At 34.8% G+C, this 25,652-nt stretch overlaps 1 protein-coding gene across 1 annotated transcript in view; it reads right to left on the bottom strand.

Annotated features, from left to right (window-relative positions):
* Positions 1 to 539: 539 nt before the first annotated feature.
* The window catches only part of LOC106137175 (calmodulin-binding transcription activator 2), a 128,214-nt gene continuing 103,101 nt past the window's right edge, over positions 540 to 25,652 (bottom strand). The window contains exons 6-22 of the mRNA XM_013337960.2: positions 22,672 to 22,816; positions 22,229 to 22,275; positions 21,120 to 22,157; positions 20,608 to 20,839; positions 19,898 to 20,121; positions 19,258 to 19,527; positions 18,588 to 18,778; positions 17,945 to 18,079; positions 17,550 to 17,644; positions 15,283 to 15,350; positions 14,707 to 14,843; positions 14,140 to 14,297; positions 13,340 to 13,476; positions 12,240 to 12,343; positions 11,755 to 11,829; positions 6,236 to 6,340; positions 540 to 5,759 (exon numbers count right to left, since the gene is read on the bottom strand). Coding sequence (XP_013193414.1) covers positions 5,681 to 5,759; positions 6,236 to 6,340; positions 11,755 to 11,829; positions 12,240 to 12,343; positions 13,340 to 13,476; positions 14,140 to 14,297; positions 14,707 to 14,843; positions 15,283 to 15,350; positions 17,550 to 17,644; positions 17,945 to 18,079; positions 18,588 to 18,778; positions 19,258 to 19,527; positions 19,898 to 20,121; positions 20,608 to 20,839; positions 21,120 to 22,157; positions 22,229 to 22,275; positions 22,672 to 22,816 — 3,240 coding nt within the window. The 3' untranslated portion in view covers positions 540 to 5,680. The remainder of the gene's footprint in view (positions 5,760 to 6,235; positions 6,341 to 11,754; positions 11,830 to 12,239; positions 12,344 to 13,339; positions 13,477 to 14,139; positions 14,298 to 14,706; positions 14,844 to 15,282; positions 15,351 to 17,549; positions 17,645 to 17,944; positions 18,080 to 18,587; positions 18,779 to 19,257; positions 19,528 to 19,897; positions 20,122 to 20,607; positions 20,840 to 21,119; positions 22,158 to 22,228; positions 22,276 to 22,671; positions 22,817 to 25,652) is intronic.

The raw sequence follows: 25,652 nt of genomic DNA on the forward strand, positions 1-25,652 counted from the left end.
ATAGAAGTGATTATATGAATGAATTAATTAAGATACCTTAGGTGGTTAATGAGTTAATGATTTTCTTCTTTATTTGTCCTTTAAGACACGTCAATAGATTATTGTATTCTTCTGTCAGAAACATACATACATACATACAATCTCGTTAATATCCCTTGCGGGGTAGACAGGGCCAACAGTCTTGAAAAGATTGATAGGCCACGTTCAGCTGTTTGGCTTTTTTGGATGGAATTGAGATTCAAATAGTGACAGGCTGCTAGCCCATGGTCTAAAGGAAGAATCCCAAGTTTATAAGCCTATCCCTTAGTCACCCTTTACGACATACATGGGAACGAGATGGCGTGGTCCTATACTTTTTTGTATTGGTGCCGGGAACCACACGGCACTGGTCTAGCTGTCAACCTGCCATTATTTGTGTCCCTTCAGACTTTTCAAGACTATTGGCCCTGTCTAGCTTTTTATTGGTGCCGGGAACCAGACGGCACGAGGCTTATTCAAAATTAGCTCAATTGGAATGTAGGGTAAATAAATAAAACAGCTTGTATAATCAGCAGTAATATTTTAAATTGCTTTGAATCACAATTTTGTAGTGTTATAGATTATAATAGTTACAAAGGAAGATTTATATATCTTTTAAAGGTACACTTATCCAATAGACGCATTGTCTAACATTCTTATATGGCCGTCATCTGTGTACAAATTTATATATATATATATAAAAACTAAACAAAGGAATGTAATACTTATTTCACTGTACTAAGGTACATTTTGGTAACAAATTTCTTTTCATCACATACTCTTGTAATTTTGTTATGGTTTAGTTAATTAGCGTAAGAAATTGAAATTTTGCTTAAATAAATATGTAACTAAAATATGTACAATTGAACTGAATTTTTCATTTGTATTTATAACTCGTAATTGCGGTCAAAATTAACTGAATCAAATTTAATATATTGTTATATCGCCTGTGTGACAAACTGATAAATGATTCATACATACATACATAAAATCACGCCCTCTTCCCGGAGGGGTAGGCAGAGACTACATCTTTCCACTTGCCACGATCTCTGCATACTTCCTTCATACATACACATTCATAAAATGATAACTGATAAATGATAATGAATAATTTTTTTTTTTTGGTAAATCAAATTGTATTTTACAACTTCAGTTACTACTTTTGATTTAAAATTACTATGGAAATTATATTGAAAACGAGTTTTGCAATAATCACAACGTTTATAATATCTGAAGATGTTCTCAGATCTGTCCAAGTTCTCATGATGACATGATGACTCAGGAGTACGTACAGGTACATAATTAAAAAAATTTGACCGTGAGTTCCCATAAATTAATAACATTTTTCCATTTAAATATTAGATAATGAAAAATATAATAATGAGAGTAATTAATAGAAATAATTTTAAAAATAGGGAATGAGGTAGTAAACTCTACACTAATTAACTAACCATTTAAAATTTTGTCAAATTACTTGACAGAAAATCGTGTAATTATCGTAACGACATCAATTGACTTATATGATTCAGTCGGCCAATGTGCATTTTGTTGTTATAATTAATTTAGTTCACCACGTAAAGGATAATACCAATGCATTTCTAAATTTCAAAAATTTGAAGATTCGAATGAAGAATAGAATGCAAGATATTTTACAAAAGATTGAAAAAGTGGTGAAACTTTTTTTTGCAAAACTCAATATTTTTTCTGCAATTTTTATTTTTAATTTAGGTGCATTTATAAACAGGAAATATACTGACATTTTACACGAATTTTATTACAATTTAAACAATTTAATCATTCATAAATTTTGGACATTTCACAAGCCTTTCGTTCAAGCGTCCTCCTGAAATTGGTGTTTTAAAAACCTTTTAACTGGCAGTACGTAACAATTCTTACACATGCTAATTAATGAAATATAACGCTTACAATTCGCATTAAACAAATATGTCTATTAACAAAACAAGTTTATACACTGTGTATTGTGAATGTATAAGTACTAGAATATAAAAAAGTTTATAGCAATAAGTCTAAATTCATTTATACTAGTCATAAGCGCAAAGCAACAATTAAAAAAAAACTAATGAAAATATTTTGATTACCTTAAATTATCTTTGGTACTAATGATTTATTGCACGACTAGTTTTACCAAATAAAATATTTAATGAAATAATTAAATTTAAAATCAAACCATCTATTAACAATAAAGTTTACGTCTAGCATTTTTTTAAATAAAAAAAAAGACTGATTTTATAATCTTTCAATTTATAATAATCTAAATTGATATGCAATATATTTTAGGCAGGCTCATTTTTAATAAAAATAAAATACTTTTCACGTACATAACGTACTAAGCAAGCATTCAAATAACATGCTGTCAAAGAAAATATTTTTCTATAAGTAACTATCTTACAAATTATACATATAATAAATGAAATTAAATATTTTTATCACAATTATAAAAAAAATGTGCCTTTGGCGATTTTTCAACATATTACAGCCTACCCAAAACTCCTCATCCATTTAACCCCCTAGGACTCACTCCAATACCTTTGGTTTATATTTCTATCATTTTAGTCTTAAATACTTACTAAATATGAAGTTAAAACGTGTGAACAAGCATCTTACAATGTAATAATAAAAAGTATTAGTTAAACTTTAAATTTTAAATTCTATGTATAGATTTTAAGAATTTATTATTTCATATATGTAGTAATTCATCTAACTATACTACGTCTAGTGCACTATATCTTTTAGCTGTGGTCAAATACTAACGCTTTACGTCACTGTGCTGTTTTCTTTTCGTATTTATATATTTTTTATCACTTTTATTGCTTTTTATTAAAAACGTTGGCGTTATTGCTATTATTTTTCAGAAGGCAGTACTTATAACAATATAATAATCAAAAATTACAATTAAAAAAATGATCAATTTTAAAATAATTGAAATACAAAATATCAAAAGAAAAATAAAAAAAAAATATCGTCAAACAATGTTTTTTTTAATTATTTTACCCTACATTATTTTGCTTTTTTCAATGAAAGCAGCACCCGTGACGTGTGCACTATAAGCGTCCTACAACTGGTTGTGACGATTGCGGGGATAATAAAATACTCTCTTTACAAATCTGAGTAACTCCACCACAAAAATATTATTGCATTCGGAGGTTTCTGCGTTACAGTTAAAAATATTTCTTAGATATTAAATTCCTCGAATCGGCCTCGAAGCAATCGTGCACGCTATAAAAAAATATATATAATCACGTATGACCACTAGCTAAACGAACTATAATATATCAGTTTATATAGAACGAAAAAATGGGAGAATAACGTTTTATGGAAAATTAATACATCAAAACTTTGGCGCAATACATTTCGAAATACTGGTATCGTATTCGCCTCACTACATATACATATATAAATATAACATCTTAAAATTAGCGATCCAAAAATATGAAATATACATGTGTTCGCGCCCTCAGGTGCCCCTTGCCGTTCAAGCGAGTCGCGACTTTAAAATTACTGACAGTAAAATGTGTATTCGCTTGTATCCATAATGCGACTTTTGCCATTTTGCCACCAGAGGGTGCAAAAGCCGCCACAACTGGACGGTTTTCTTAATCAACGTCGCATGTCTTTCCCATTTTATTTCTCACACATCTTGGTTCACTCGACATAATAACAATATTTTTGTCAACATTATAAATGTTTTCATTTAAACAATCACATACAATTATTTTTAATTTGCCCATTAAAAATCGTTATGCAGCCGAGCGCTATGATCAAATCGCTTTGAAGTTTTTCATAAAACGTCCTCACTAACTACAAAAAAGTATTTATTATGACGAGAAAACCAGACTTCACTCCAATATAATACTGGGCCTCTCAAAATCCGAAAAGGTAACAAATCATTATTATTAGGAATGTACATTAGACATAAAAAAAATCCTCATTTGAAACAAGATTCAATCGAAAAGAAAAATCGTAAATTCAATTTGGTAAAACTAAAAGTAAGTTCAGTCAACAAAAACATAACTCTGATCTCCGGCCCTGCACAAGCAAAGCAATCGAACTCTCGTAACTTTTGCCTTATAAAAATACTAATCGAAAATATTTCGACGGCCGTACGTCGTCTCCTGGTTAAGCTATTTACTCTAAATACCTTAACTATAATTCTATACTACGTTAAAATATCAGAGAATCCAGAAAAGGGAATAATTATTTCTATATTTAAGTGGTGCACAACCTTTTTTTTCATGAACGCTAGGTAAGTATGGCATTTAGCTTTATCGAGGACCTAAAACTAAAATTAACTACTAACAAAGTAATGTAGATAGTAGGTAGGAATTGGTTAAAGATTTCAATATTGAAGTAGGAACTAGATGTGAAGAAAATAACAATAAAATCATTCAAAGGATACAGAGTCGAAAACGTAACAACATTCATGATTGGTTAAACAAAATGGCGAAGAGAAGCTTTTGTTAGAATTATATCTAATCTACAGGAAAATTTAGATCATGTTCGATGATATCTAAGGCTCTTCACTGCGTAGACTAAAAAGATAACCTATTAGGCTGGAATGAAACCTATTCTTTCGACCAATAGTCAAACTATAATAACGGCATTATTACTTTTTATTCTTTCTTAAATACGATAAAATCTCAAAATACTCACAGCTCGTCGGGTTTATTGTAATTAACGCTAGGTGCATCTACATTATCAGAACAGTGGCTTTTAATAATTTGAATTTGTACTTATCCTACATAATTAAAAATCCATTGTGAAAATCATCGATAGAATCTAGAATTCAAGTTTTGACTTGACCTTCTTATAACTCTAGCAAAACATACAACAAGCCCCAATTTTTTTGTTGTAATCAATTACACAAATAACATCAAATCAACAGCCAAAAATTTTTTTGATCTTCAATTTAAGAACTCTTTCACAATTTTTTAATCAAAAATCTGCCAATTTTGTTTTTCTAGAATAATTACTTTATATTCAATTTAGAGTTTTCAAAAATATTAATCCAATAAATGTCCTAAACAAATGTCTCAAAAATACATTATGAAAATATAATACAAATACGATAAAATTTATACTAAATATAACCCTGTCTATGACCTGAAGAGTTTAAAATGAAGGAAAATTTAAATCCAAACTCTAAACAAGTCATTTCTAAGGAGAATTGTTGACAACAAAAACAAAGTGATCAAGAATTGAATTTCGTTTCGTTAGAAGTCAAAACTCTCATTTTGATAATCCTAATAGAAGTACGGTTAAGTTTTAATGAACATTAAAATTTGATAGACAAGGCCCGAGTTATTTCACAACGCTAAGAAGAAACCTGTTTCGTGTTTGTTAAGATGATGAGACTGTAAATAAAAACACACCACATGAAAGCTGCCTTACACATGTTGAAAAGAGAAATTACAGAAAAATTAATAATAAACAATGATGTGTTTTTATTTACCAAATTACTATTTTATAGCGTTTACTGAATGCAGTAAATCTCATTATAGATATATTATTGCTATAATAAATCGTTTGTTTGAAAACAGACGTGACGATGAATGTTAAAAAAGAATTGTACACTTTTCAACACAATTAGGTAATAACTTAAAACATAATATTGAAAATACACTGTATGGCGCGGTGTAATGGGTCACATATTGAACAGCAGTTCCAGGAGCAACTCCTCGTCTGCATTCATTGGCGATTCAGGCGCTAAATAATCGACAATCCTAAAAGAAAATAAAACTTTACAATAAATACATTAATGTGCAAAACTTCAATGACAATGATGTAACAATTTTGTGAATTGATGCACTAACTATACGTATGTGCGATAAGCTTAACAACTTAACTGGACATTTAAAACTTGAAATTGACTATTGATAGTAAAGCAAAATTATTTCAAGACACTATGATTTTTCTTTCGTCTTAGGAAAATCATCAAGCATCCAATTTATCCTTTTGGCGTTATCCAACTTATGTGGCGTCAAATTTTGCACTTTATACAAACTCAGCGAGGTTACCACACTTCTCACAATTTATCTTAGCATAAAAGCTATCGATAAATCTGAATAATTCATGCAATAAATAATTAACTGGACATATTATTAACTGCTCGTTGTGGTTTAATTTACTATCGCCATAGTTCCTAATTGAAAAATGGAAATGTCGAGTTGATAGTGTGGAAATATGAAGAGAAGATTACCTATTGCGAATGGGCGGTGTACTGGTGATGGGCTGCGACGAGCTTTGGAGGGCACCCGGCGATGGCCGGCCCCCCCTCCCGCTTTCTGCTCGCGCGCTCTGCAACCTGCCAGGACAGTTGGATTACTCTACAATTCTTGATTACCCTACAATTTTTGATTACCCTACAATTTTTGATTACCCTACAATTCTTGATTACCCTACAATTTTTGATTACCCTACAATTCTTGATTACCCTACAATTCTTGATTACTCCATAGTTCTTGATTACTCTACTATTTTCATTAAATTAAATATAATATGTGAAGGTGTATCTGCGCTTTTGGTACTCTACTTTTTTCATTAAATTTTATATATTGCGAAGGTGTATCTGCGTTTTCGGTAGCTGTTGCTAGAAGGCTGATTTCTTAATCAGGTATGGCGATTAACTGCTTTAAGTGCTCCCAAAGAAAAATTGTTTTATGATTACCCAAAGTCATCTTATTTGACTTCTTCAGATTCAACTTCAGCAATATTTGCTACGAAAACTTTACTTTTTAATGATGCAACTTTATTTCAATAATCTTGATAAAAATAACGTACATCAATGACTTAATTTTTTGCTTTGAAATCTTTCAAACATTTTTTTTACATGCATATTTTAGCAATTTTTATAAAAAAAATCCCTTAACGCTTTCATATAAACACAAATATATCCTTGGTTGAAACCCTATTCTCAAAAGAACTACGATTCCATCAATATCACTTTAAAAATGTTGATTTCTTCTAAACTGTTGTTGGGCATCTGGATTGATGGTCTCTAACTTTAGAAACTTACGTTTGTTGAGAATTCTTCCCAAGTACTTGAGGCGTGAAACAAATATATTCAACTTAAGATAGAGAGTCAAATAAAACTAGAAATTTATTGAAACAAACACGCATGTACAACAAACACTTAAATGTAAAAAAAAAACACTTATAATATTGCTAGTCAAATTTTTTAGTACCACTGCTGATCATTGTCAATGATCAAAAGTCTTCGTCGTTGCATTGCACGCGTGACGCCATTTTTATTGCGCAAAAAACTATCACTGTCTTGTTTCGCGTCATAATAAATCGAAATAGCTAAAATAGCGATAGTTTTTCGCGCGATAATAGCGGCGTCGCGCGTGCAACGTTACGGGCTGGTATGGTTAGTCAGTTACATACGAAGCAACACCCGTCTTCTTCTTTGCAACCTTTTTAAGAGGAATATATCTATACTAATATTATAAAGCTGAAGAGTTTGTTTGTTTGAACGCGCTAATCTCAGGAACTACTGGTTCGAATTGAATAATTCTTAATTACCGAGGAAGGCTTTAGGCTATGTAACACCACGCTGCAACTATAAGAAGCAAAGAAAAAATGGAAAATGTGAAAAAACGAGAAAATTTTATTCATCCTTGAGTGCTTTAATGATGCCCAAAATAAAAATTCCACGCGGACAAAGTTGCGGGCATAGCTAGTCTTAAATATTAAATCATAGTAAAAGCTGCATTAGATAAAGTGCCTTCGCATTCCAAGGAAAATAAGTGGAATGACCTCATTCAAAGAGAACCACATGAAGGAAAAGCAATTTCTGACTAAAAACATGAACTTACATACATACATATAGTCACGTCTATATCCCTTGTGGGGTAGACAGAGCCAACAGTCTTGAAAAGACTTGATAGGCCACGCTCAACTATTTGGCTTACTTATAGAATTGAGATTCAAATAGTGACAGGTTGCTAGCCCATCGCCTAAAAAAGAATCCCAAGTTTGTAAGGGATACCTTAGTCGCCTTTTACGACATACATTGGAACGAGATGGAGTGGCCCTATTCTTTTTGTACTGGAGCCCGGAACCACACGGCAAAACATGAGCATTGCATAAAAATCCCCTTCCGCAGTGTAGTTGTGACCTTTAAGAAAAATATGACAAAATAAACAATGGTTCGTTTCATAAAATTGACCCATTAGAATCGAAATGAAGAAATAACTCGAAACACAGAACTCATTTAGACTGAAACGTGACTAGACTTGCTATTTCAGGCAATAATCGCCGTAAGCTTTGTTAATTACTGGGTTCTGATGGGCAAAGTCTTTGGATTCCCCCGAAAATTATATGAAAGCAATACGGTACATCAATAAATAAAATAAAAATATACAGGACAAATTACACAGATTGAGTTAGCCTCGAAGTATGTTCGAGACTTGTGCTACGAGATACTAACTCAACGAAACTATTTTTTATAATACCTAAATACTTATATAGATAAACATCCAAGACCCAGGCCAATCAGTAAAAGTTCTTTTCTCATCATGCCCTGGCCGGGATTCGAACCCGGGACCTCCGTTGTTACAGACAATCGTACTACCGCTACACCACAGAGGCCGTTAATTTTATGTATGTATCAACGTCACGCAGAAGAAGAAAACAAATTCATTCAATTGCAATGCATAATCGAAACTTTCCGTTTACCACTGTAAGACTTCGAATATTCTCACGAGGAGCCGAATCTCGGAGCAAAAGCTATTTATTGAATTAAACTGATTTCTAAACTACGTTACTAACAAAATATTTTCCGCACATCTAACGCGTAGGTATCATTAAAATACCTAAGAGTATCCAAAACTTTCATATTAAAATCCCCCCAAAAGTTTCTTCCCGAAAGTTTGTCCAAAAGTCTTTATCCCTACTTTCCGTTGTTATTATAATCAAGGATATCGGAGTTTTAAGGGTCGCCTTTTGATAAAACATCATTATTGTCGCCGGATGCGGCGTCCATTTTGTTCAAGTGTATATTTAAAGGCATTTGCAGAGTTATAATGCGTCGGATGTGAATGACGTAAAGTAATTTAAATATCCGATTAAAATAGTATTTCCATGGTTGAATAAAACTGTAGATTGAATGAAAATATGAGGTTTTCCTCCAAGTGCACCTAATGAAGCTGACATTTTTTTATTTCTCGAAGTGAACCTATTACCATTATAAAACTCTCTTAATATTCAAAATTTTAATTTAGTTACACGTTTAATTTACAAGCCTCGATTTTCGTAACGATAGGATACGTATGACAGGTTGCTAGCTCATCGCCTAAAAAATAATCCCAAGTTTGTAAGCCTATCCCTTAGTCTCCATTTACGACATCCATGGGAAAGAGATGGAGTGGTCCTATTCTTTTCTGTATTAGTGCCGGGAACCACACGGCACAAAATAGAGATATAATCATAAAAATATTTGCTTAATCTTTTTATCCATCTGGTTTCAATTGTAAGTTGTTTGACCGAACGCAATATTGCGGGTCTTTTGTGCACCGACAAAAGGGAACCTCCTGTGAATAGACCCGGAAAAGGAGAATAAAGAATATGTTAGGCCGGGTTTATAACATAATGTAACAGATGGGAAGAAAAATATGACGATTGCTCTCGAGATATGAACCGTCTCGCTTAAAATAAATGAAGGCTGGAATAAAGTTCCATAGGGGATTTAGATATTGAAGATCTATATTTGTAAATTGATGGCGTTGATGAAAACGTTGCGTAGTTTAGCAGTTTACTTTTGATCGTACGATAGATTTTGGAATAAGTTGTAGATTTAATTAAAAGTTGATGTTAATTGATTTTGATTAAAAAAAGAAAAAAATCTATAAATTAAAATTAACATTTTCCAATACGCCGCAACGAAGCCAATGCATCCAATAAGTTTTTTTTTATCGTTTTAATTGTTTTTTCATTTTATAAATATACTGGTTGTGCCCGCGACTTCGTCCGCGTGGAATAGTCATTTTGGGCATCTTTGAAGCCCTCAAGAATGAATAATTTTCCCATATTTTTCACATATTCCATTATTGCTTTGCTTCTTATAGTGCAACGTGATGTTATATAACCTAAGGCCTTCCTCGATAAATGGTCTTTTCAACGCAAAAATATTTTTTCAATTCGAATCAGTAGTTCCTGAGATTAGCGCGTTCAAACAAACAAACTCTTCAGCTTTAAATAAATACATATAGTCACGTGTTATTCGAAATATGGTTAAGGTAATTACATTTAAAAAAATTTACTAATTTACATACTACAGAGTAGGTCGCTTTGTCTTTTACATCACATGATCCTCCGTGTTTCTTTTTCCAAAAGACAATGCTTATCAAGTTGAACAACTTTTGTTAAGACGTCTTTTCCATAATTCGGATGATTTAGCTGGTCTATAATGGTTCTGCATCAGGGGTTCCAGATCTTCGATTTTTATACGACAGTAGAAAATGCTCATTAGGTTGAACAACTTTTGTTAAGACGTCATTTCGATATTTCTTATAGTTTAGCTGAGTTTTTATGGCTCGATATCAGCTGTTCCAGATTCCAAAATGCATTATACCCTATATGTTGGCTAGGCATAAGATCTATACAACAAAAAATGTTTCATTCTTATCCGTTCAGCAGTTCCGGAGATTAGCGTGTACAAACAAACATACAAACAGAGACTTTTTTTTCAAATTCATGCTCGGTTACCATTTCTTCATCGTTAATAATTATTTTTTTGAAAATATAGTCAATGTACAGACTGTTTTTACTTTTTTATTATATGTATTGATTGATGATAAATGAGTCGAAAATATTCGGCGAAGCTGAAGATATAATTTGGTAACAGAAGTTTCGGTATGCCGGGCTCACATTATTATAATTTGGAAACTTTCTTTGGTCCGTTTTTATCAATTTTCCACCGATGTGAACGCAAAATATGGCGTCTTTGAGATGTTAAAGAGAATAACTTTGTAACTTAAATTGAAAAGTTTATATTTAACCAATAATTTTCATACCTATTTCGAGAAACCGTAAAATTAGCCGTAAATGCAGTAATAAATGAATAAACAGTAAGTACGCGATTTAAATCATGCAAATTTTATCAAAATTTTCGTTCTAAAAAAAGAGCGAGAGCGATAATATCTATTTTGGAATTGTTGAACTTTGTATTGTGTTGATCATTGTACCGTGTGGTTCCCGATACTTTAAACGCGTTAATTCCATCTTTTTATGTGTGTCTAGTGAAGCTTTCATTTATTTAGTTACCACTAGGTACTAAATAAATGAAAGCTTCACGTTAAAAATATTCACTTATATATGATTTTTTTACAAACTTTATTTTTTGTATTTATTTAACAAAATCAAGTCATTTTACTATTACTATTGGTTGATATTTTTATGTATTTACTAAAAATCAGTAAGCTTCCTTTCCAGAGGAAATTTCGGAAAATCCTGTTTAGCGCATCCTATATATAATATGTGTGAGTTGTAAGTATGAATACTGAATTTTAGGTCGATCGTAAGACTTGAGGCATACGTTTGGTGGACAAAATTATGTGAATTAATGTTGCCCAAAAAGCCGTTTAGTAATCAGTTTAATTAATACATTATTAGAGATTGCTCATATTTTTATTATAAAAGAAGCAAAGGACCAAGAACAACTCCTAGCGGTGCTCCAAGTTTAGCTCCCGATTAATGAAGAGTCATCTTATGACTTACTTGATTTTGGTCTGTCTCATGAATTGCTGGATTTTCCTGGCGGCCTGGTTTTGTCGACGTTGGGAATATGTCCTCCTGAGAAATAATAAACAAGAATAATAAACTAAATTAACAATAATAAACAAAAAAAAACCAATGTGTACTAATTTGAAAATTAAATGGATGTTGACTAAGCAAATATACGAAGAAAGTGTGAAAGACTAGACTAATGTACCTTGATCAAATCGGACATTCGGGCAAAGGTTAGTTTAAGAGTAACTGAGTAACCGAAACGGACGAGCTTGCAAGAAGAGACTTATGATCGTGGCAAGTGGAAAGAACTTTATAAAGACATTTTATAAAAAAAAATATTTTCAGAAACATTTCCCCAAGACCACGGTACTTCAAATCTCTTGAACGAGCGGCCAAGCTTTAATGTGCCAGTCAAACAGTCAGTGTCCTCATTATTGAGATAAATACAGTAAAAATATCAAATAATAATCTACTTGATTGGTGTGGTGTTGGAGACATCCATCCTCCTGGCCCGCATGGAACGGTACCCCCGTTGAATCACCGTGGCTGCCGCATGCATCTGCTTCAGGTACGCGAACTGTGGACAGATCCGTTGTCTTATTACGCTGGTTTTTTAATAAGAGACAAATGAACGTCTTGCTGCCGAAAAGTGAGGAGACCTGACCCCACATAATGAAACCAGGGACGGAAAAAAAAGATAAGAGACAAATGGTAGATAAGAATATACTCTAATTATATTAAAGGTTTCAGTTGTAAATATTTAAAATTTCGATGTCATTATTTTTTATTAGCAACTAGCGGACCCGACAGACTTCGTTCTGTGAAAAAGACTTGTAATAGCAGTTTATGTTCTTAACTTATTTATAATCAAGGTAAAAAATTCTGCTGAACAGAACCGTCACCTTGTTGTCAGGGCGTGAACTTTATACAAAAGCAATAATGCTCAAATTGACTCTACATTTTAGTTAGAAAACGTTTGTATGGGAAAAAGAAAAGGGTTTTATTTTAGAGTTTTTACTGCAATTATTCGAATTTTTCTCGATGTAAAAACCATCCTCGAACTTCAACGAACATTTAAAAAAAAATTGCAAAATTGGTCCAGGCTTTGTTGAGTTATGCGCTTACCAACACATTTTGCGATTAATTTTTATATTATAGATTCTGTATGGTGATAGCAGCGACCACGGGCCGCTGTGGAGGGTGACACGCAGAGATGAGAGAGAGAGAGAGAGTTATAAAATTGATAAGAGACATCTTAAATGTAGAAGGTGTGCTGTAATCTGGCGAAAGACACTGTAAAGGCAGGATATTTCTAAGTTCAAGCTTCACCCTAACATGTTTTCTTACAAAAACTTCAGTCTGGAGCAGAACTTAGAATGAAGTTAGTTAGATTTAAAATTGTAATGTGTTACTAAGTAGGTACAAAGGTACCTACTTAGTATCACATTACAACTTTAAATCTAAACATAAAGTTAAAACTTAAACATAAAGATGTTTAAGTTAGTATGTCTACTAATACATAATAAATGGTCGCAACATCCGAAAGGGTAAATATGAAGATCTGGAATAATACCTGTTTGTATCGCCTGTAGCAATTCTGTATGGTTATAGCAGCGGCCGCAGCCCGCCTCTGTAGCTGCCGCCCGCGGTACTGCCTGTACGCTTTTTGTATCGTGATGGCTGCGGAGTACAACTCGCGTTGTTCTCGATCTGATGAAAAATGCAATTGAAGTATGCTTTTGTTTATGACCAAAAGTTAAATTTCATAGTGTTGTAGCGGTCTCGAGAAGCGGTGAAGACTCGCGTTAAATCTATTGCAGTTGTGATGGACAAAAGCTTATATAAGCTCTTAAAGTTGATCTTCAGTAAATCTATCAAATATTTTCTAGATCAAAACCAGAGCCAGACGTTATGGATGAATGTAGAATTATTAGTACTCTAGTCAAAAATACTGTTCACCTTGTACCTTTGCCTGTTGAAGATATAGACGTAATTATATGTATGTATGTAAGTTGTATTGTGGCGAAATCTATAAGTACGCTACAAGTCACAAGAATAAAAAATATAATTACGCGAAGCTATCAATCAAAAACAGCGAAAAACCTAAATCGCGCAAGCAAAGATTTCACGGATTGGAGCTTTATATACAACGTCGGAGCCGCGGTTCCCCAGGCATAACACCTAGCCTGGCGGAAGATCTTCCCTTTGGTGGCGGTCGAGCCGAATCATCCCTCCCGCTACAGTATGTTCTGAACTCCAGTTCTGATTTCTTTATTAATTTTATCATTGGCATCAAGGTTACCAGGTACCATCAACATTTAAACTTTTTTTTGGAAATCTTATCTTATTTAGAGACATAATAATTATACCCACCATTCAGCGTGAGATTGGAAAAATGTGTTGCGTTCAAAAACTCCTGTAAAGTCGCAGATGGCGCTGCTGTCGTCGGTCTCGGGGACGGCGGTGGTGGGGATAAAGCTGAACCTGGTGACACTGATCCTGATGAACACGGCGTGGAACCACCACAATACCTGGTAAAAAATGTATCAGTAAGTAAAATTATGAGTACAATGTATGAAATGATGATGAACCACGATGTGAACGTTTTCTATCATTATCTATCTATATACATCGACCAATTTGAGAACTGTGTGTTATTTAAAATTGAAAGATCGTCTGTAATTGGTCGAACTGTTTAGAATTTTACGCTGGATATCGATGGATTCGAACCGGAATAATTACAATGTAAAAAAACAAGCGCACTACCGCTGACCTAGAGGCCGCCAAAGAAGAGAACCTCAGAGTTCAAGAGTGGGCAAATCAGATTTTGACCTTCGCATCTTCACAGTGGAACATTAACCTGAACATAGTGACCTCTAATAAGCTTCATGTAAAAATTCTCTAACATTGTTAACCCTCACCACAAAAAGCAATTATTACCTGTAGGTATTGTCGCAGAACTCAAAACTGAACTCAGCGTGGAAGGTCGAGCTGTCATCAAGCAAAGGGACCATGAGGGTGTCTTCACCGCCCGCTGAGCCGCCGTCGAGGCCCGACAGTAATGATGAACTCTCATTCTAAAGGAACGTAGAACAGAATAACAAATTTTGGTACACTGTTCATTAGGAGCTGTGTTGTTCCCGGCACTAATATAGTGCTGTGTAGGAATAGGACTACTAATCTTCTTAAAATTATTCAACTTTTGCTATGCCATATGGTCTCTAAACTATTAGAATAAAACCACCCCAAATCTTTAACATGGATGTCGTAAAAGAAAACTAAGGGATAAGCTTATAAACTTGGGATTCTTCTTTTAGGCGATAGGCTAACAACCTGTCACTATTCTTTCAGTCTTTTCAAGACTGTTGGCTCTGTCTATCCCGCAAGGGATATCGACGTGTTTAAGTGTTTAATCAACAAGAAAAAACTGATAAATTCATAGTTAAATTTCCTCAAGAGGACAAAAATATATGAGAAGATTACGAGTATATTCTGAATCGACATCAAATGAATTACCTTTATCCTATCAGGCATTGCAGCTATGATCTGCTCAGCCAATGTGAACACGCGGTCATCCTGCTCCCCTGAAATATATTCGTGAAGTGGAATTTTGGTGCACATATATTACTTGTTTAGTAACCTCAAAAACACTTTTTAATACCACTTAAATAATTCTATTAAGTATATGTATTTATTTTTTATATTTTGGCACTACTACTGAAGAAACCGGTTAGGTTTGTTTAAAATATTTTACATTTGAACAGAAAACAATTTTATCTTACAAGTCATATATTAATTTAAAATGCGGATCGTTTGAAACGCATTAACTTAAACGAATTTGAACAATAGAATGTGTTTGAAGTAACAAAAACAAAGTAAAAGAATAGTGTTATGTTGAATTGCAGTATCTCCCTAATATTTTTAAGATTAAACATACAATTCGTTTTGAACAGGTAAGGTAAATCACAATAAGAGCCATTCTAAATATTAGTACTTATTCAATAATAATTTAGAAATAAACAGATTGTGTAATATAAAAAAATCATATAGATCACAATTTTTAATAATATATGAAATCATTATGTTACCAATACAATTTAACAATTAGATATTTTTTAAGAACATAAGATACCTGTGAACAATTAATCTGAAACTACACATAAAAAGCTCCATAATATATATAGACATGCAAGCAGACTAGCCAACATGCAGTGTGACTTGTCTCGTATAGGTACTTGTCGATGGAGTGTTCTGACATTTGACAACGAAATCTTGAAGTGTCGAGGTTGAAGAGGTAAGAGAATCTGTTGAAACGTGTCTGAAGGTAAAGTGATAGTGGATAGACCAATACGAACCATTGAAAGCGACATCGAAGGACAACATCGAGAAAGTCAAACCGAACTTTATTAGAATCGAAAATCTTTTTAATATAAAAGTCGGTTCAACTTTAATAGGATCTACTACACCAACATTGGGAATCTCCGCTCATAATAGGATACAAAATACAGAAGAATCTACAAGTGGTCTAACGACATACAGTGATTCAGGTCTACAGTCTGGCAACAGAGAGGGACAGAGATATATAGACATTGATATGTTAGAAGAAGAAGAACGAGCGGCCATAAAGGCGATGCAACTACTACAAATCACAACATCGATAGGTAGGAGCGGAGGAAAGCTGCGAATCGAAATGGTATAGATCAGTCTTCGTGAAAATATTCGCCAATTGGATTGAAGGAATTGTCTGATTAATTTGATCAGTACTATTAACATAAAGATTCATTTTGATCACTATCGCTTGCATTCAAATATTTATTACAATTTTGTCTTTATTATATATAGTATATGTGGACAATTTTCAAATATCATTAACGATTTTCAGTTTCAGATTAAATCTGACAACTTAAATTTCTCTCGTAGTTCTCAACTTTATATTGCTTATTTTCATTGTGATTAAATAATATTTGTGATTTTCTCAAATTTGAGGTGAATCCAAATCACTTTTGTTTAAGTACATCAGAATTCTTATTTTTCTTTAATTTTAGGTGATTCAATTCCAAATCCAGGTAAGTAATTAAGTAAATACTTTATTGTTCATTCCTTTTCAATATAACTCCGAATCAATCCTCAGGTCAAAATTTAGCACCTTGCCGTCTATACCGTTTCGTGACTGACCTTTCTTAGGCTGCGGGGGCGGCGAGGGCGCGGGGCTGCAGTCGGAGAGCGCCTCCACGTCAATGAGCGGGCTCGCCGCGCGCCGCCACGCCGTCTCGCCTGGACAGTACCGAATGCAAGCGGGTCTCCCTCAATGGCTATTCATCTATATAGACGATCGCATAGTTTGAGGCCAACACTTGGGTGAACCTATTCAGTTCTTGGTTTAGATCGTATGATTATTTTGTTGTCTTATTCATGTTTAATGTTTGATATTATGAAAGCTTTGTTTTATTTTTTTTGTAATGTTGCTATTCTCTCAAGTACTTTTATTGAAATAACCGAGTAAGGAAGCACTTTTAAAATTCGACACATTACTTTAAAACAACCACTTTCTTCCATTTCAGAGGTAACTTACAATTGAGGAAGTTTCTTATGAAGCCATTAAGAAAGACCCTACTGTATTACCGAAAAACCAACGCCGGAACCGTTTCCATTGTCCTGTTTCCAAAGCGAGCAGCAAGAAAACCTTCGAACCCTCAAAATTTAGGCGCCGTGCCGATAAATAAATAATCATCCGCAAATGAAAACTGAACTCTATAGTGAGACTTATCTGAATGGGGACTTACAAAGGGCGAGGTCCATACGTCGACCGACTTTAGAATCCCCAAGGCTGTCTTCAGAATTGTCCGAGTCTAAAGGCAGGGACATACTTCGTTCCCACCTGAAACAGTAAGTGTAGAAAACATTATTGAGTATCATAATTATCCTAGCGTTCTCTCAAGCTGCGTCCTTGAGGACTATAAGTCCACCTCTCATCGATCTATCGATGTATTGTCAAATATTAGTTGATCCCTGTCTTCTTCTTCTTCTTCCTGGTTTTAGTGATTTAGTATCTCTGTGACAGGTGTTAAATACATACCTTCATTTTAAATTCTATCTTTTTCGCTCTTACTTCATATATAATCGTTCTATCCTTATTTCACAGAAATCAAGCTTTATTTTATGGAGTATAAGTTCGTACCTGGCTGAACTAGTCTCGGACTTGTCAATAGCTGAACTGGACCTGAAGGCGTCGGCCATATTGATGCCACTATCTATTGAGGGTCGCTTCACAAGGTTGCTTTCCAAGCTTCCAGCTCGCCCTTTTTGAGATAAACTGGAAAGAAAAAATCAAAACTCTGTGATTGTATGTAAACGAATATGACAAACTTATTAAACGTGTAATATTTTTCATTATTAATAATTTAAATATGAACATTTTACTCTTATCACAACGTGTAATTTCATTCAAAAGGTCTGAGAACCGCCATAGCGATACTTAGTTTTAGCAAAGGTTTTACCTGCCTGACTTTGGAAGGATATCTTTTAGGATGTCCAGTGACAAAGCCAATAGCGTTTATAAGTAGGATAAAGAACCGAACTAAAAGAAGTTTGACTAAACTGTGAGGCCCAAGGAACACTCCATCTTTCGGGAAATGAATGTATCCTTTCTAACAAAGCAGCTAGTCTTGTTTGACCAAATCTCAAGGCTGCAGCCGAAACACGATTGCTTATTCACAGTGTGTTAATTATCAGTCACTTTCTGTCTCTAGCAGACCTTAAACTGTGATGACTAAGTCGGAGATGGCTATTCGGAATCGGAGTGACAAAACAAATTGACAAACCTGTGAGGCCTAAGGAACACTCCATCTTTAGGAGGCGGGTGTATCCTATCTAACAAAGCTGCTAGTCTTGTGTGACCAGCTCTCAAGGCCGCAGCCGAGGCCTGCCGCGCGCCGGCCTCGCTGCGGGTGCCGGCGCTCCACCGAGCCAACACTACAGCTGTTTCGAGGTGACCTGCGGCGCTTGCTACCATCTGAAATTGAAAGAGATTATATGAAGCATACATATAAGCATTGAAGATTTAACGTACATACATACTATCACGTCTAAATCCCTTGCGGGGTAGATAGAGCCAATAATCTAGAAAAAACTGAAAGGCCACGTCCAGCTGTATGGCAATTTGATGGAATTGAGATGCAAATAGTGGCAATTTGTTAGCCCATCGCCTACAAGAGGAATCCCAAGGTTTTAATCGGAACGGATATTGACTAACAACCTGTTAGGAAACCAGAAATAATAATATGTAAACAAATCCAATGAATGATGAAGAAAAACGAAAAATAATCAGTTTTACATAACTTTTGGAAGAACTTATCGTAGCAAAAAACGAGCACTATAAAATAAAAAGTACACCAATATCCTCATGTATTTGGAGTTGGGCAATTTTAGATTTGTTCCTAATGGCATTTTTAAGTAAATAATATATAAAAGCATAATTGAAATTAAAATTACCAGAGGAGTGCAGTTCTCACAGTCCCTCGCTCCCAAATTGACTTCTTTCTCCAATGCCAGACTGCTATCATCTTGTCTCCACCTCAGAAGCGCTGTAGTCAACTTTGTATAGCCCAGTGCTGCCGCCAGGTGGAGTATAGTAGAACCATCTTCTCCAGGTTCCGTGGTAAAACCTTCAGAATTTCCAGCAGATCGAGCACTTAAAGATTGGCAGAAAGATACAAGGCGTTCTTCGAACTTCGGGTTTGAGTATAGTTGGACGTCTTCAATCTGAAAGTCGCAAGAAATGATTTTGTCGAATTAGTTAAATTAAACAAAAACGTTGCCAATAACTGCATTGTAGTAACATCTGTGATAAATTGTTTCTAATATAGGTAGTTAGATTTATTGGGTACGTTTCAGGTAACCAAACATTTACTCATATTAACTAAAAAAATCTATGGTGAATTTTGTTCTTCCCTTATTCCTTTCCAACGGGAAAGCCTCCCGTAGTCACCCGCCTATGATGAGTTGAATATTTAAAGGGGTACACACAGAATTGGTTGAAGTAGGTAAGTAAGCATGGACATCGGATTACTTTTATCGGTAAAAAATAAGCAGAAATATATTTTTAGTATGCCATGATTTAAAAAATACTCACCTGGTTACTATCATCCATAGGTTCAATCTTCACCTGCAATCTTCCGTGAAGCCGCTGCAACCGCTGAAGAAGCGAGAATCTTCTGAAATCTAGTGACGGTAACGGCGCTGAAGCGGGAGACGATGGAGCTGGTGCTGGACCAGCTTTGTACTCGAAGGCGACTGTATCTGATACTACACGACCACCTCGGGCTACTTGGAGAGCCGCTAATCCTGCTTCGTGGGCTGCAAGTTGACATTACATTGATGATTAAATTCGTAGTACTATTTCATGAATTTTTTTATGTCGAAGAGTGAAAAGAAATAATGAAAACCACCAATGGCATTGTCAAGTCAATTTGAAAACGCATCAAATTTTGTCAACTTTATAACTTTTCCTTATCATTTTACGTCTTATGAGTCAACAACGTTTCCTTCTGACGGCAAACTCTAAAAAAACTATTCTAATACAAACTTGAGATTTTTTTTAGGCGATGGCCTAGCAACTTATTTTACTATTTGAATCTCAATTCTATCATTATGCCAAACAGCTGAACGTGGTCTATCAGTCTTTTTAAGACTGTTGGCTCTGTCTAACCCGTAAGGGATATAGACGTGATTATATGTATGTATGTACTCTGTATGTAATAATTATACAGCAAAAAGGGCAATAGAACAAACCCAAAACAAAATGCATTAACGTAAATAAACTAATTGGTAAACAAATCTTACCTGGGCAATAACATCTCAACAATCCATTCTGCACCAACTTTGATGGCACTGGAAAGTTGTCAAATAACACCGTATACTGATCGGAACTCTCCGTCCAGGGTCCGGCTATCAAAACCTTAGCACCACCTTCTGGGTACGCCCATTCTGGAGAATAGTCCGTGATGCTTAGAGCTCCTTCGCTATTGCTGTCAGTCTGCATTTTCTCGTCTTCTGGTGGTGATTTTTCGCACAACTGAAATGAAACGGGGGAAGTAAACAAAAGGACGACGCAAAGAATTTGATTCGATCAATTGATTATTTTATAGATGTCCGATGATATGAGATTTTGATGATTTCCTGTTGCAGAAGATAGTATTTGAATCCCAAATGACTTCATTTCATGATATGGAAAGAATCCTGGTAGGTATAAAAATTCTAAAATGTTGTTAAAACATTTTGGAACTCATTCAACCTTGAACTAAAATTTTAAAAATTATATTAAAATGTTTGAAGAATATATTGAGTGTACTTACTACGGGATTCGTTGTAATAGAACTAGGATCCAGGACTTCCAATTCCGGGAAGTCACCTAACATATCAAAAGCGTCGAGATTCACGAACACATTATCGTCCACCACTTGAGTGGGTGATGCCACATTCTCACAACTCTCTATAAAGTCCATTGTATCAATTCCAGATACCATAACATTAGCAGTATTTGAAGTTCGGACACCGTTCCTGTCTAACTCACAATTAGGCATATTCGCAGACAAAGTCTTCTGAATATCTTCATGAGATAACTCTAAAGTTTCGTCGAAGAAACCACTTGAACCTAAATGCCCATCCGTACCAAGTAATACTAACGTATCATCACAGTTATCTGTCAGAACTTTACTCTCTAATCTTTCAACTAAATCTGGATACCGCGAAGGCGTTGCAGGCGCACTGGCCACAATATGATTTCTACTCCTCGGCTCCACCTTAATTTTCCTATCAAAACTGGTAATATCTACTTTCTCCTCAATCTGAGTGTCAACTTCGTATGTAGACGAATCAGTGTTATGAAGACATGAAGACGGCTGGCTATCTGGTATCTCCCTTTTTAATACAAAAGTGGGTTTATATTGCTGGCGATACCTATCCCTGGGTTCTTCGCATACGAACGACGCGACCGATAATGGTGGTACTAAGGACGAATGTTGCTGGGCGGTGTTACTAGTTCCGTTAAGTATAAGTAGACCACCGCCTCCTTGGATTTGTCCGAGGGACAATAATAACGGTGAAGCTGATTGTGGGGAAGGTCTGTGGTCTCTGGTGTACTGCCTGGGAGGATGCGACATGGGTCTTGGTGAAGGTCCAGTTGTAGATGACACGTGGTGATCTGAGGGCGGTGGCTTGGCTGCTTGTATCCGTCGTAGCGGATGGGCACATGTTCTGGAGTCTTGGCAAGTTGAGTCTGGACATCCACATTCGAGCTGCCGCGCCAATGCAGCAGCTCTTGCGGCTCGTTGTTTCTCCATCAGCTGACCCACGATGGCTTCGACGGTTTCCGCTGTCTGAAACATTTTGCCCTGGATTTGAATTTTCATGAATGCTCTTTGACAATTAAAATAAATGTAGGGAGATAATGATAGATGCTCACCGATATTTCCAATTCGTTGTTGATGTCCGGCTCATCTTCGCTGAAGACTGAAAAATAAAATAAAATCAGGATATAATGTATTAGTTTCGTAAATTAACTAGTTATACTTATCTATGAAAGTATATGGTGGCAAGTTTGACCAAAATCTGTAAATGCAAAGATGAAGTAAATTCATGTGAAATAGTCTAATGCTGATTTTATGAAAAATTAAATTTCAAACCTGTCACTTTCTGAGTAGGTACCATAATTAAGCCGCCCAAATGAACGTAACCTTTCACGTCTTTCGATACTAAGTGACGAAGTGCAGTGACTTTTGTGTAAGCCTTAAGTCATAAGGACTTGATACAATATCTACTTATGTATATAATCTCCAAAATAAACGAAGTCCACGAAGTCCTGTCCAAACGGCAGATAATTAATAGACATATAAATGGTATACTTACACATAGGTTTAAGCTGGCTGACGAGTTCATCCTTCGTCCACTCTTTCTTGTCCGCCCACAACGCCAAGCTTGGCGCCACTGTCGCCAACTTGTTGTCATCTGGGTACGGCACGTTGAGGTAGTGTACCAGGACTATGTCGGGATTCTGGAAAGAAGATGGATAAATCATCAGCGGTTTCATAGACTTAACATCCTGCAAGTCCTTCAAGTGTAAAATTACGTGGTTAAGAAATGTACTTAGGTGTAGGTAGTTGTGTAATAATAAATTGACAAAACATTTCGAGAAAAGGCGAGTGCCCTTGCGCATAGCTTGGTTCGTCTCGCCGATGCAATTTGCAATTGCAAGTGATCAGCACATACAAAAGATCTAGCAACCGGCAAGTGAAATTAATTCGCGTGAAAAAAATTGGTTAAAGATGGCGTCATAACGAAGCGATGCTTTTATTGCGTTTGTTTCAGTGTGGCTAATAGGTAGTGATATTTTAAAACTAACTTTTTGTTGACTAAACAAGCTTATCGATTTAAGGTGAGTTAACATGTACAAAAGATCTAGCATCCAGCAAGCAAAATTAATTCACGTGAAAAAAAGCGGCGCTCTTATGGCGAGGGAACCATTACAAACCCCCAGGTTCATAATTGATGTTCATTTATTGATCTCTTTCTCATCTTAATTAATTTAGCCGCTGGATTAGCATAATCCTATAATGGTTAACTTTTCCAAAACCTTGGTGGAGAATCTCATCCATTTTGTATCATCATAATAGTTTCAGAACCCCCAGGTTCTTAATATTTCCCTCGCCATAAGAGCATCATCCACTTATCGGAATCGTCATCGAATCGAATCATCGAATGATATAAAATGGACGAGATTCTCCATCAAGATTTTGGCGAAGTTAACTATTAAAGGGTTGTGCTAAACCAGCGGCTATATGAATAAAGATGAGAGAGAGATCAATAAATAAGCAAATATATAAGCTATCATATTGGTGCATCAAAATTTCTAAAGTGCTATTGAAAATAAACGCTCAAACTATATCATGGAATAGTCGCTTGAAGGTTAAAACTAAAGAGATCAGGGTCCAATAACCCTTACACCCTGTAAGCAATATCATAAATTCAAAGTTGCCATTTTTATTTGTGAACACAGGCAATTGAGTAAACAATAAAAACGAAGTTCAGCCTATTATTTTCAACGCTGCAGTAAACCAAACTAATAACGAGTAAAATATGTAAACATTAAGTTTTCATAATGCATTTACATTTTTAATGGCTTGTTTTGTTCCAAAGATAAAACTTACAAAGACATAAATACAAAGATATTTAAAGATACTATTGGCTCTGTCTGTCTCTTAAGAGATAAAGACGTGATTATATGTATGCATGTACCTATATAACAACCTACTGAACATGTTACTGAGAACTAACTAATGGAAAGAAATTAAAAATATGAACATTGTGAAGAAGTATTAACAGTAATTTTTGTTTCAGTTTCTCGTACTCGTAGGTATACTCGTACATTCAGGGCATGTAATGTTTATAATGTAGATTACATCAATATATCATCATACAAGAAAGTATATCAAAACAGTCTTGTTCGTTCATCCGCATCTCTCTGGAGAAGAGCCCGTGGAAACCTTTTTAATATTGTTCTGGATCGGATAAGTCAGGTTTTTACACGAAGCGACTTCAGTCTGACCTACGCAGCCCTTGCAAGAGAACGCGATAATTCGGCGTCGCACATTCCATGCTACGGGAACCGCACCACAAAGCGTGGTATTTACAAGGTAAATCAACCCACAAATTTATGGAAAATAAAATTATATTTAAACTATCAAAAACTACAATTTATTTTACGCCATGAATGTCTTTTACAGCAATACAAAAGAGACAACTAATAATATTTTAATTTCCGAGCCGAAGAGCGAATGTAAAACGGAGTGCACCGTAATAACTATCCATTTGTCTTCAAAATGGCGTAATAAACATGGCGACATTATTTATGTAATGGCCGCCAGGGTTGTCACATGTGTATTTTATATAGTTGTGGTTTTTCATTAACACATAGTTAACACGTTATTGTTGTACGTAATTATTAAAATTAATTGTTGCCGTTGGATTAAATTACTCTTAATTAGATTTTAATTGTGTTTAACGGTTATTGTAATGAATTGGTTCTTGTTTGTTTGTTATTTCCATAATTCGATTTCCCTTTTTTTAAAACATTATTTCAGCTTTTATGCGAGCTTTTGCTGCGATATAAATTTCCAGTACTTTTTGTGCCACATTCAGATAATTTCCTGTACCATAAAGATATTGTTTTTTCTATATATTATGTTATGTTAAAAACAAACAAACGAATTTAGCATGTATGTAGATATCAAAATCTTTTTGATGCCAGCCCTGCCGAAATATTGTTAACTTCTGAATTTGTAACTTGTGCTTAGAATGAATCGGGTTGGCGACAGACTCAGGAGCGTAAAAAATCTAGTCTAAACGGTTTCAATATTTTTATTCCAGTTTCAATATTATTATTCTTTGGACTCTCATTATGTCCATTTTTGGTAACTTAGGTTTAATTTTTTGTTATGAGCTCTTCTTATTCTTCGTTTGGTCAGGGTTACATCTTCATCTCTCTGATGAAGAACGCGCAAATTTGACTATGACTCTGGATTGCGGAAGTCAGATTTTCCTATGGGCTATATAGCTAAACATGAGTGTCAATATTCATTCATCCATTAAACACGTATATATCCCTTGCGGGGTAAACAGAGCCAACAGTCTTGAGAATCTTAAAGGCAACATTGAACTGTTAAGCCTAATGATAGAATTGAGATAATGACAGGTTGCTAGCCCATCGCCTCAGAGAAGAATCTCAAGTTACTAACGTGTCCCTTATTCGCCTTTAACGTCATCCATTGGTAAGAAATGGATTGGTCCTATTCTAAAGTGGGAGTTTTCTCCAATATATTTCCACACATTCA

This window comes from Amyelois transitella, chromosome 13, assembly GCF_032362555.1.
Source record: "Amyelois transitella isolate CPQ chromosome 13, ilAmyTran1.1, whole genome shotgun sequence".
In the NCBI taxonomy this organism is placed as follows: domain Eukaryota; kingdom Metazoa; phylum Arthropoda; class Insecta; order Lepidoptera; family Pyralidae; genus Amyelois; species Amyelois transitella.